Here is a 12027-nt window from a genome sequence, read left to right as displayed (position 1 = left end):
TTATGGGATTTACAGAATTGAAGAGCATTTTGGCTTCAAAATTATTGAAAAACAAAGCTTCACTTTTCTGATGTTATGATACATATTCATCAGAAATAATAAACTATCGAAGGCTTGATGAGCTCAATGTTGCAATTTTTATTACATGATTTATTTGGTGTTTACGATTCACATTAATGTAATCACAGTAAAAGGCTTGTTGAATGTTAGTTTTCTCTCCTGAGTAGAAGGTGGTTGTTTTAGCTAGCTATAATTGCTGACCAAGAGGACCAACTTACTTATGTAAATAAGTAAAGATTTATTTTTTTTAAAGAATTGTCTTAGTCTGGTCAAATGAATAACAGGATTGCATAAAATGGAGTAAGAAATTCAATCAAGACGAACTATTCCATAGAAATACACAAAGACAAACAACCAACCACGCTCACAATCACACCTCGGGACAATTTAGAGTGCTCCATGAACCTGCCATGAATGTTTTTTGGAATGTGGGAGGAAACCGGAATACCTGGTCAAAACCCATACAGGGATGGGGAGAACATCCAACCTCCACACAGGAAGGCCAGGGCCTGGAATCGAATCCTGCACCTCTGCACTGTGAGACGGACGGACGTGCTAACCACTCAACCACCTTCTTTTGTTTTATGCAGCTGGCAAGATAAAGCCCTTCCTTTCTCAACACTACTTAGAAACAAGATTCCATGCCTTTTGCAACATCTCCGCTTGATTATCATAATGCACTTCATTTTGCAGTCAGCCAGTTCTCCCTCAAGCGTCTCCAGGTGGTTGAAAATGTTGCTGCTTGCCTCCTAACTGGAACTTGTAAGAGTGAACACAAAACCCCACTTCTGACCTCTGTTCACTGGAACCCAGTGCATTTTAGAGTTCATCTTCAGTATGTCTATTTGCTGTCAAATTTTTAAATGGCCTTGCCCCAGCGTACCCCTCGGAGCCCTTCCACACCTACGCACCTGCTTTGTGCTTCAGGCCTGCCGACCAGAGGCTACTGGACAGAACTGAGCGCAAGTCGGTCCTCCTCTGTTAAATGTGAGGCAGGTCCCCTCTTTGTCCATTTTTAAAACTCGTTTGAAGAGACATTTTGGCTTTGCACTCAATATGAGACTGATATTGTTTCCTTGTTTTCTGGTGCCTACTGTATATTTGTTACTATCATTAATTTGTGTTTGTGCACAGTCTGCAGTCCACCTTTTTTTGTGCACCACAGACCGCTTTTGCGAAAGGGCATATTTTGACAGACAGGTGAAGCTGCAATTGGACAATGGATTGTTGCACTGTGGGGGGTCAACTGAATAAAAGCAAAACAACTAATACTATATAAAACATTTTGAACTTGGCCTTCGACGGAAATCGTTGTGACCACAGCCAAACTGATTGACTGACTGTAATGTAACTAGTGCTCAAAAACGCAATGACAGGCTTGAACTGAAACACAATATTCAATTCCCAGGGCTCATAAACACCGGCACACCGCATATGTGCAGCCCCTATCTATAAATGTACATGGCACTGTTGCATGATGTTATATTGCATTTTAGAATATAGTGTGAGTTTCTAAAACGAACATAAATTATTGATATTTATGGCAACAATGTTAGTTAGCACAACAAAGCAAGGAATCTATCTCTGAGTTGTTTTTACTCGTATATCTAAATTGGGGGCCAATACAAGGAACATTTAGTTCTGTCAACTTGTATTTGTTTTTAGTGAAATTCGAGGCAGCACAGTGTCAACGGTTCCCAAGTCCGTCTCACATTTCAGAGGTGCGGGGTTTGATTCCGGCTCCGGGCTTCCTGTGTGGCGTTTGCATGTTATCCCCGTGCTTGTATGGGTTTTCACTGAGTTTCCTCCCACATTCCAAAAACATGCATGGTACATTTATGGGACACTCTAAATTGCCCCTTGGTGTGAGTGTGAATGTTTGTTTGTCTATGTGTGCCCTGCGATTGGCTGGCAACCAGTTCAGGGTGTCCCCCGTCTACAGCCCCAAGACAGCTAGGATAGGCTCCAGCACCCGCCACGAGCCTTGTGGGGAGAAATGAATTAGAAAATGGATGGATGGATAGTGAAATACAGGAATGGCAATTTTAACAAAAGCAAAACTTAAAATACTTTGTTGAATTGCCCAACTATTTTCATCAAAGTTTGTTGCCTTGAAAATTTGGGTTCACTCATCTTTTATTTTCTTATTTATTAACAGCGTACCAAACACATAGCCCTGGTCTGTGCTATGCTTTGATTTTACATGATCAGAACAGATTTATGTAAACAATATGTAACATGTCATGCCCATAAATAAGAATTATTTTATTCAACAGAAACAATTCCTTTTTTCACAATGCTCCAAAGACCACTAGTTTTACACTGTGGGTTTGCTTAATAACTTCATACTGAGGTTACCTCATGACTATGAATCACACATATTGTATGCTGTACATTATGTCTCTCTCTCTCTCTGTCTCGGTCCAGCCCCCTTCTTTTCCAGTCCTTTGGTGTGTCATCAGGGTGGCCCCCGGCATTTCTATAGGTAGTCGATAATAATGAGTGTCCATTGGTGTTTATAGTAGCTGCCCCCTCCCACCGGCCGCCTTGGCCCTGCCCACGCTTGAGAGATCTCTCCTGACGTTCAAGTTCGCAGGAACGTCACGTCCGCACTTGAACTTGCAGCTCAGGGTTTGGGGAGGGCATGAGGGGGAGGAGGAGGAGGTGGGGGTGGGGGTCTTCTCTGACTGCATGCGCCCTCCATCGTCATCATCATCATCATCACCACCACCATCATCATCATCGTCTTGTAGCGCTAAAAGTCATGAGGATCTCCTCCACGCAGCCTGCACAGCGCGTTACTCCCCCTCGCCCGTGCGCGTGTGATCCATGCACCTCACTTTTGCCCGTGTTGTGAGCACCTCACTCCCGCGGCTCGTGATTCTCACGGACGTCAGATGCATCCATGAGATTTTCACTTGGAGTTTACCTGGATTTCCCAATGTGAGCTCCGCCGAGAAGCCGCCACTCCAGCCATCATGTCTCGCCGCAAACAAGGCAAACCCCAGCACTTGAGCAAACGGGACTTTTCGCGTAAGTAAATGCTGTATGTGGTTTACTTTCTGTTCCCGCGTCGACTTATTTTAGTAGATGGGGACTTCCTTGATACATTTTAATTGAAAAAACAGTTTCGTGTGGGGCAACTCACACTACAAGGGACCGCAGGGGAGTGCTTTAAAAATAGTGGGCTTGACTGCAAACGCTTCAAACAACGCGGCAGAGAAGCTCAACTAAAGTTGCTTAACGTGTTGTGTCACGGACCCTTCGAGATTTCTTTTGCCATCAAAGAGCAGGCATAGGCTTTGTTACCGCAGACCTTTGTTCAAGAGGTTCTGCATCAAGTGAATAAAGTTACCAGCTTGCAGTGTTTCCAAATACATAACCGCCACCATTCGTCTTTGCGCTGCCAAAGAGTTTTATTTGCCAAGGTTCGAGGCTGTTTGGTCAGGAAGTGGTGTTTACACGCACACTTGTCCACGGCGCAAAGACCTCGTGTGCGCTGTAATTACCTCGGAAAGCACATAGTTAAGTGTGCCACCATCACACATGATCACACAAGAGCTATTAAATGAAATTGTGCCGTATTCAACGTCAATCGTGTTGAAAGGGCGCCACTGATGACGATTCATCTTTAATTTCAAAGGGAGGAAACACGTTGGACTCTTTTACGATCACGTGTTTTCAAAGAGGTTGACATTGCACGGCCGTGTTTAACTTGTATCTGGATCCATCCAGAAAATCATATTTCTATTATTTCGCTGGAGGAACAGTGTTGGAAAATGCATTTTATGCAAGTGCAATGGTTCCCGGCACCAAACGAATTTTCAGTAAACTATACAGTTCATTTGGTTCATATGTTCTGATATATTAATTTATTTCCTAAATCTGTTCGATATCAAGGTTCCCTCGCTTCTTCCGTGTCGACTGAATCCAATTACGCACTCGTGGAACGTATGCTTTAATTCTGTGAGTGTGATACAACCGGATTTGCCAGTGGGGGGCGTACTATGATTATGCTCCTGTAGGGGCACCTATGAACTTGAACTTGGCCCATTTTATTCCCGTTTGCCTTAACAGCGCCCCATTCTTTTATTAATTTTTGATTTTTTTTAAAATGAAAAGCATATTCTTGTTTTATTGCGTAGAGATGTAATACTTACAGCAAAGTGCAAATGTAACACCGAATGGAAAACAAGTGCGCAGGACTTGCACTTAAGAACTGTTTTCTTTCACACGAACCACGTCTTAACACCAGCACAAATGCATTGAACAAAATCATTTCTCAGTCATCTCATCAGATACATTCAAATCATATATGTAATCATTGAAGTTACATTTTAATTCAATAGTTGTCAAACATTTATGATAGTAACGTGACACAATGAGCGAGCACTGAGCACATGATGTATTTCTAGTACTTAATTGCACGCTTCCTGGTTTTATCCCTGACCTGGCCATGAGTTAATGTGGCTTTAGTAGATTTATATTGACATATTTTAGTTTTCTTTCCGCAGTTTTACAAGTGGATTTTTAGTTCGGACTTTTTTTTTCAAAGCAAGATACTTACCTTGCAATTTTTTTTTCATATTAATAATCGCATCCTTGATGCACTTGTATGTGTGAATCTATTTCTTAAAGAAGTCGTTTTGTAATTGTTAAACAGTCCCCTCTGGACTGCCACCTTAGTACACAAACACAAACCACTTTAAATTCTGTGACAGTCAGTTGTCTGAAAAAGATAAAATGACATTTTTGAAAGTTATTCACATCACTTTTGCTTGGTATCAAAAATGAGATTATTTGGTTTCGAAGGAAAATCATTCTCCTTAACCCTGCCTCACATACTCCCGTGATGTCAATGGCGTAAGCTGGGGGCAGATAAGCTCCAGCAAAAGCGCGTCAAATTCTTTCATCTTTAATGTAGTCGAACATACAGGTATAGCAGGGCCTATCTTGCATAGTCCCCCATCACCTTCTCGTCTGACCTGACATGGAATTAAAGGTTGAACCGCCGGCAAGAATTCATCACATCTTATCTCAACATCCCAGTTGGAACGTCCAATGTCATTTACCATTGGCTAGATGAATTCTCTCTTTCTCTCTCACACACACTCTCTCGCTCTCTCTCTGTTGGTACTTCAGAGACCTACTCCACATCCAACCCCTCCATGTGTAACCATGGTTCACAAGATCCCAGCACTTTTAACGAAATGGGGTCCAATCATCTTGAACTCAAATTAGAATCTATTTTTTGATTCTCAGAGGTGTTAGGTTCATTAAAAAGTGAGATTGGCAGCACAATAAAGAGGGTCAAGCAACTATGTCGCTGTCTGTCTGCTGCCTGCGAGCTGAGCGTGGCAGTCCATAGCAGTTATTTTTTCTTTATTCTTTGATGTCTTGCTTCCTTTCTGTCATTCTTTCTTTCTTCCTTTGAATGGTCTATCTGTATTTTTACATTGTTTTACATCTCTCTGATCTGCAACTCACAATCTGATTATTTCTATGCCCCCCCACAGCTGAGCCACTATCAGGCACTGTACTAGAAGAAGACTGTCAGGAGTCCCCCAGGCTGGGCGTTGCTCAGGACGAACCTCTCAAAGGGGACCAGGACTTGCTGACCTGCGGCCAGTGCCAGTCCCGCTTCCCCTTGGCTGACATCCTGCTGTTCATTGAACATAAACGAAGGCAGTGCCATGGGAGTCTCTGTACGGACAAACCCCTCGACAGGCCACCGTCCTCGCCTCTCTCCTCGCCACTCTCCACGTCATCCTTGCACTCAAGGAACCACCACCCGCGTAGGGTATGCCACCCCGTGGAGGTGGCAGTGCAAGTGTCGCCGCAGGACGAGGACTGTTTATCTACACCCTTGCAAGGAATAATCCCCAAGCAGGAGAATATTACAGGTAAACACAAATGGCTGCCATGCAAGGGTTAAGCAAGAGGTATAGTTTGGGTGGTATATGAAGCATCTGCTGCTGCATTGAAGGCCTTTGAATGTCCTTGAGTTAGAGCCCTGAAATCACATAAAGAGCGACCATCCTGACAATTATCGCAAGGAACGGAAACGTTTTCAGTGAAAAACGAGACACACTCTGTCAGACAAAGACACAGATTATGTAAAGAAAAAAAATGGATTACAGATGTGCATAGATCCGTTGCCCTCATGTGGTGGTGAGGGATGCATTTCTCTCCCTCCCAGCATTGTTCCACTGTCCCGTCTCGTGCTTCTTCAAACATGTGCCAAGAAAAGCTCACTCCTAAAAACTTATTGATAGTTTTTTTTTTTTTGTTACTGATTTTGTTTTCGAAGAAAATCATGCATTTTAAGCGAGGCACCACCTCCAATTATCTGCTTGTCTTGTGATTTAAGTAATTAAGGGCTTTTTAATGCTGCTGGTTGGTACATTGGCAGTCCGCTGGGACTACATGGGCCTGTTGTGGGAACAAGCGTGACTCTCTTATGACTGGTTTTACATGGTGGGGTTTGATTTTGACCAGTAAAGCTTTTTCTGATGTTGACTAATTTCCCCGATACCATGTGCCAGTTTGGCCAGATTGACTAGAATAGGGTAGGTTAATTTGGAGCCAATCCAAGCTAAATGTGCAGAGAGCAGCACTCAACAATGCAAGCTACTGTCCTGTATTAGCTAGAGCTGCTGCTCTGCAGATGGTAAGTCTCTTAGCAGTTGTTAGCGAGCTATCCCTCTTCCTATACAGAGTGACCACTGTTCATTAGTCTGGAGTTTGCAAAACATCTGCCCTCCGTACGTGCGTCCGCACACACACACACACACGCACGCACGCACACACACACACACGCACGCACGCACGCACAAGCGCGCACACACAAATAAATGCAAGCCCAAGCGCACACACGCACGAAGCTCACTTGCCTCTTGGCCTTGTCGGCTGCTCGAATATGCTTTTCTTTGCTTATTTAGATCCTCGTGTAACACAATTCACATGATGTCGTAGGGTCAGGAGCGAGCATTTGGGGCATATTATTTATAGCTCTCACGTATCTGGATGCTGTATAAGAGACACACTGCCTCGCTTGATTAGTTTAATTAGGGTCTAGTTTGCATTCCGCTGGATAAAAAGTCATTTCGAACATTTTGAGTAAGGTCTCCAAAAAAAAAAGGAAAATATCATAATAATAATAGATGCATGCGGCCACGGTATCAGAAAGACTCCATATCATTCACGTGCAGTGAAAGCACTCTCCTCCCACCTCCGATGCGCTGTATCTAAGATTGATGGATGCAGACTGGCAGTGCCAGTGCACCACCCCTTTACCACATATGGTCGCTGCCATGTTCTCTCACCCTGCTCGGCTAGAGGCTGACACACAGAGACGAGGCATTTCCATGCATTGTCTCCCTTCATGATGTTAAACTCCTACAGGATTGTGTCATACAGTATGCATATTCCTAATGAGCATCTTGCAGAAAAGAGTACCTTTTGAAATGTAATTTGATGCAGATGATTGAGCTGTGTAGGAGTTGCTGAATCTAGTGAGGATGATGATTGAACCTGGAGCTTGTGGGGGTGATGATGGTGTCTAAAAGAGCCAGAACTGGAATGGGACAGCTGAGGCTGTCTGGGAAGTCTCATGGCTGCAGCTGGGGCCACGGTCTGTAGTCTGGAGCCCTGGGCTGTTAGAAGAGGGCAGAGCAGCCTGCGTGCCATCATTTGCATGATAAACAATTTAAGATATGCATAGCGACAACGTAGCTTGTCTCCAGATTATGGATGGCCCAGAAAAGGAGCAGATGACCGTTTCTCACACAAACCTGTGAAAGTGGATTATATCTGACATGATGCAATTTATATTAAAGTGGCATATAATTGAAGATTTACGTTTGTTTACATTTATCTTCACTCGTCAATTATATAAATGCAAATCTGATTTCTGTTGTGTTATTGCTTCCCCCCATTGCACTGATTTAAGTGGCACAACTACACAATAGCGCATTTACATATGCCATTCCCTCTTTAGTAACTCCAACCTCTTCAAACTACAGTATTTGATGAAGGAGATACAGAAGGAGGTAAGATGATATTGCAATACTACCCGTGGCCCATCTATTTTATCCATCCTAACATTTGCATCTCTTACATCCTCACCAGTGTCTTAATGAGGCCACTGTCGCAAAGTCGAACAGCACGCCACACTTCCGCCTCCTTCTAGTACTCTTGCTCAATTGAAACCTTGACTTTGAATCAATACTGAGTTAATTATGGCAGCCACCCCTCCCCTCCTCTCTTTTTCTTCCATGGAGCAAAACCTTATTTCTTGCGATATCACTTAGAAGTCTATCATGTGTTGTGAAGACAAAGGTATTTAGCAGGCACTGGATTGGCACCTTGCCACTTATCTCCAAACCACCAGCCCCCATGTCCTTCACCACCTTACACATATACTGACTGGGTAACTGTCAGGGAGAACCGGGGGTGAGTAACATGTGCTGTGCGTTTGTAAGGTGTGTGTGTGTGTGTGTGTGTGTGTGGTGGGGCATGGAGCGACTCCTTGATTGTGACATCTTTTTCCTGTGGCCAGTGTGTGCGTGTATGTGTGTGTGTGTGTGTGTGTGTGCGCGCACGCGAACGCGCGTGTGTATGAACTTTGCAAGTTCACATATGGGGCTTTGTTTCAGTGATCACTTTAATATCACTTTAATTGATACTGAATAGGCCCAGATGCATGCCATTGTACTTCCTGAACACCAGCTAATATTTTCAGCATACACACTCCATTGTCTGCATAAACTGATGGTAATTGGATCCTACAGTTGTACTATGCTCTGATAAAATAGTTTCTATTTTTAGCCGTGGGCTCCAACAAATTTTAATAAAGGTAAACAGCGGGGGCATCGAGAAAGCTAAAATTCTTGGCATGTATGAGAGGGGACCTAATTACATGGGGTGCAGTGGTGGGAGTTGCGCTGTGGTATGTAGAGTGCTCCATTCAAAAGAAGAAAATGATGAGACAATTATCTGCAATTCTGGACACAATATGAGTTCCAATATCCAGGTTAATTTATTTTTGCTCTTTCATTTTCAGAAAGTTCTGCAGCCCAGCAATTTATTCATAGTAAACAAAGTACAAACTGTATGCTTACTTTTCAAGATTACATTATGCTGTAGTTTGTAATCATTTTATGATGACTGAAAAAATGAAACATCTGAACTTGCTTAATTTTGTCTACTTCATGCAAAGGTTTAGGGGAATCAAGTTTTGAATCAATGCATGTTTTTTATGTAAAATAAAATCAGAGCTACTGTAGCTGCATTTTAAATGGGGGCAGGTGTAGTAGTTAGAGGGCACCGACTACAGTTGCTGTTCAGATTTATTGCTTGACCAGCCATTACTGCATTTTGTTAACCAATATGTTCAATATTATCATTAATCATTCTGAACTAAGCACATCTTTGACACCCCATTTCTGCATTTCTCAAGCTCAACACAAGATAATATGATGGAATTGCTTTGCCAACACATTTGTCCAAATTCACGAACATGGGGTATGTTGCAATGTCAAAAAAGTCAATCAAAAGAGGCAGTGAAAAGCTCCTACAGTCCCTCAAAATGTTTCATTTTTACACATGTGCATAGCTGCTGCAGCAAACCCGTTTTTGGTAGAACCCTTGACCAATAAAAAAAAGTGTGTGTGTGAGTTTTCGGGCTTCATCTGTTATTAGAAAAATGCATTGGCCTCCCGCTATACAACTACTGTAATTCCAGATTAATTTTCCTCAACTCGGCCAAGCTATCTCGTGTTTGCAGATGTTGCGGCCGAAGTGAAGTGTATGTTTACATCTTGGGTATGAATCTGCTGTCGAACTGAAACTTGTGCATAAGTGTGCACGGATGTCCAGGTGCAGTTTGGGCCACTTAAACGGTTTATAGCTTGGCGTGCATGTGTGTGAGGGATGTTTGTTAAAGCTTTACTACCCTGGGCGTGCAGGCTGAACATGAAAGGGTCTTTGACTTGGCAAGCCCTGCCTGAGGACACCCTTCTATGGACTGTGCCAGCCCAGACTTGGCACAGAGGACTGCTCCCGAGGGACAGGATGGGCCTAAATGCTTGTATGCTGGGAGGGAGGATAGGTGTGTATGTTAAAAGTGATGTTTTGTGGGCTGAAGGAGCAAAACCTATGGTCAGATGACAAGTGTGTGTGTGTGTGTGTGCGTGTGTGTGTGTGTGTGCATGCACTATCCTCGGGGCTCCTGAATTGGGCTTCCTGCGTCTCTGTCTTCTAACAACCTTGGTACCACAGCCTCGGGCCATTCAGGTGGAGGCTCGTTGAAATATGCACCCGTACACATACAGTCCACACAAAAAGAGCGACATTCACTCACCTACAAATGTGCACAGACACACACCTGTTTTATGAACATATTTACTCTAAAGATATGCAGAACCACACACAAGTGCACACATTGTAAACCGCCGTCCGTGAACCTGTGTTTCGTTAGTACGTAATAAATGTGTTGTGGCAGAGGTTCCATGATGCGTCGTGAGTTGATAAGAGCTGTCAGAAACATATGATCCGTATTTCAAATCCCGCTACCTCTGTTTTCCCAGTCAATTTCTTTGCCTTGCAAAATGTTCCCTGCTCATCTTAAAGGACTGCAAAGTGGTAAACATGAGCACGTCTGCACCTCTTAAAACTGACACACTACAGCTCGTTAGCACCGTGGCAGATCTGCTGATTGAGCAAGCCATAAAGGCAACACGCGTGCACAATCCCTATCCATCCATGTTGTCAAGCAGCTGTCAAACAAAAGTGCACAACAGAACCAGCCTTGTTTGTCCACATCCGCGTCACGCAGGATGGAAACGTCTCCTTGGAGAAAAAAAGACCGTCCTTCCTCTGTCCTGTCAATAGTGTGGCAGAAAGTCACATCTCAGGGCCAGGGGTCATCTGACACCATCGAGGCCTGTCACACCAGCCGCCGACTTCAGCACCTGCAGGTTAATAACTTTATTTTTAGACGAAACAGAAACAGAAGATGAAAAAGTGACTTTCATACAGCTGTACCTCCAGAAGTGGCAGATGTGAGCAAAAAAAGGAAGTGGTGAGATTGTTTGGGACAGAAATAAACTTTGACACGGTACTTTGATATGAACTACAATGTACACTTTGAATGGCATTGTGATCATTCAGACTCAAGGTGGGAAAAGGTAGCTTTTAATTTTCTGTTCGGTGTCATATTTCGTTTTACCTCAGCCTATCACCTCATCCTCCACTGTTCCTATTGTGACTTGTCGTCTACCTTAAGGCTGGGCTGCAGCACTTTTTGCTTTGTCTTCCTCCCAGCTGGGATTATAATGTTGAGTCCTTCGGAGAGTCACAGAGATGAGGGTGTTGTGTTAATGTGAACGCGCTGATCCTGGTCACTATCTGTCTTTAGTCTTTCGTCCTCCACTATCTTCTTCACTGCAAGTCCCGATGGTGGGTTTGGCCTGACTGTGTACGTTTATATGGGATAATATGTACTGTAACTATGTGACCGTATTTGAATGGTTGGTTGTCTATCCAGCTGTGTCTTGCAACTCTTATCACACATTCTGTAGATATGAGACACTGAGGGCCCCTGTGTCTGACTTTACACTTGTGAAAACTCACAGTCCTCCCTCCCTCCGAATGTTAGTAAGAGAGCATTTTGACTTGCACGCGCAAACCTGCTGCTGCGAGGACCGATTTACGAACGGATGCTCTTTTCCTCTAGGAAGGGTGTTTTCAAAAGCCCATTGCCTCATGAGGGGTTAAGTTAGCGGCACATTTGATCTTAACTTCAAATCCGACATCACAAGACTGGCCAACACGCATTTTCGAAGGAGCCGTTCCACTTCACTTGCAGATAGACGCCATGTAAGGCGTAACGGTTTACACAGAAGCTTGTACAGCAAGGAGACCAACCCAAACATGTGCCTAAAACCCTGCTAGTAAACCCCAACA

General features: G+C 43.7%; 1 protein-coding gene across 1 annotated transcript in view; it reads left to right on the top strand.

The window, feature by feature from the left end:
• Nucleotides 1-2762: 2762 nt before the first annotated feature.
• LOC147200547 (BCL11 transcription factor A-like) overlaps nt 2763-12027 on the top strand; it is a 40054-nt gene continuing 30789 nt past the window's right edge. Inside the window, exons 1-2 of the mRNA XM_086120685.1 lie at nt 2763-3093; nt 5577-5963. Coding sequence (XP_085976811.1) covers nt 3039-3093; nt 5577-5963 — 442 coding nt within the window. The 5' untranslated portion in view covers nt 2763-3038. The remainder of the gene's footprint in view (nt 3094-5576; nt 5964-12027) is intronic.

This window comes from Hippocampus guttulatus, chromosome 9 (assembly GCF_054856545.1).
Source record: "Hippocampus guttulatus isolate MCC_2025c chromosome 9, RoL_Hgut_1.0, whole genome shotgun sequence".
NCBI lineage: Eukaryota > Metazoa > Chordata > Actinopteri > Syngnathiformes > Syngnathidae > Hippocampus > Hippocampus guttulatus.
Note: the sequence above shows the minus strand (reverse complement) of the source record. Positions and strands in the feature narration are given on the sequence as shown.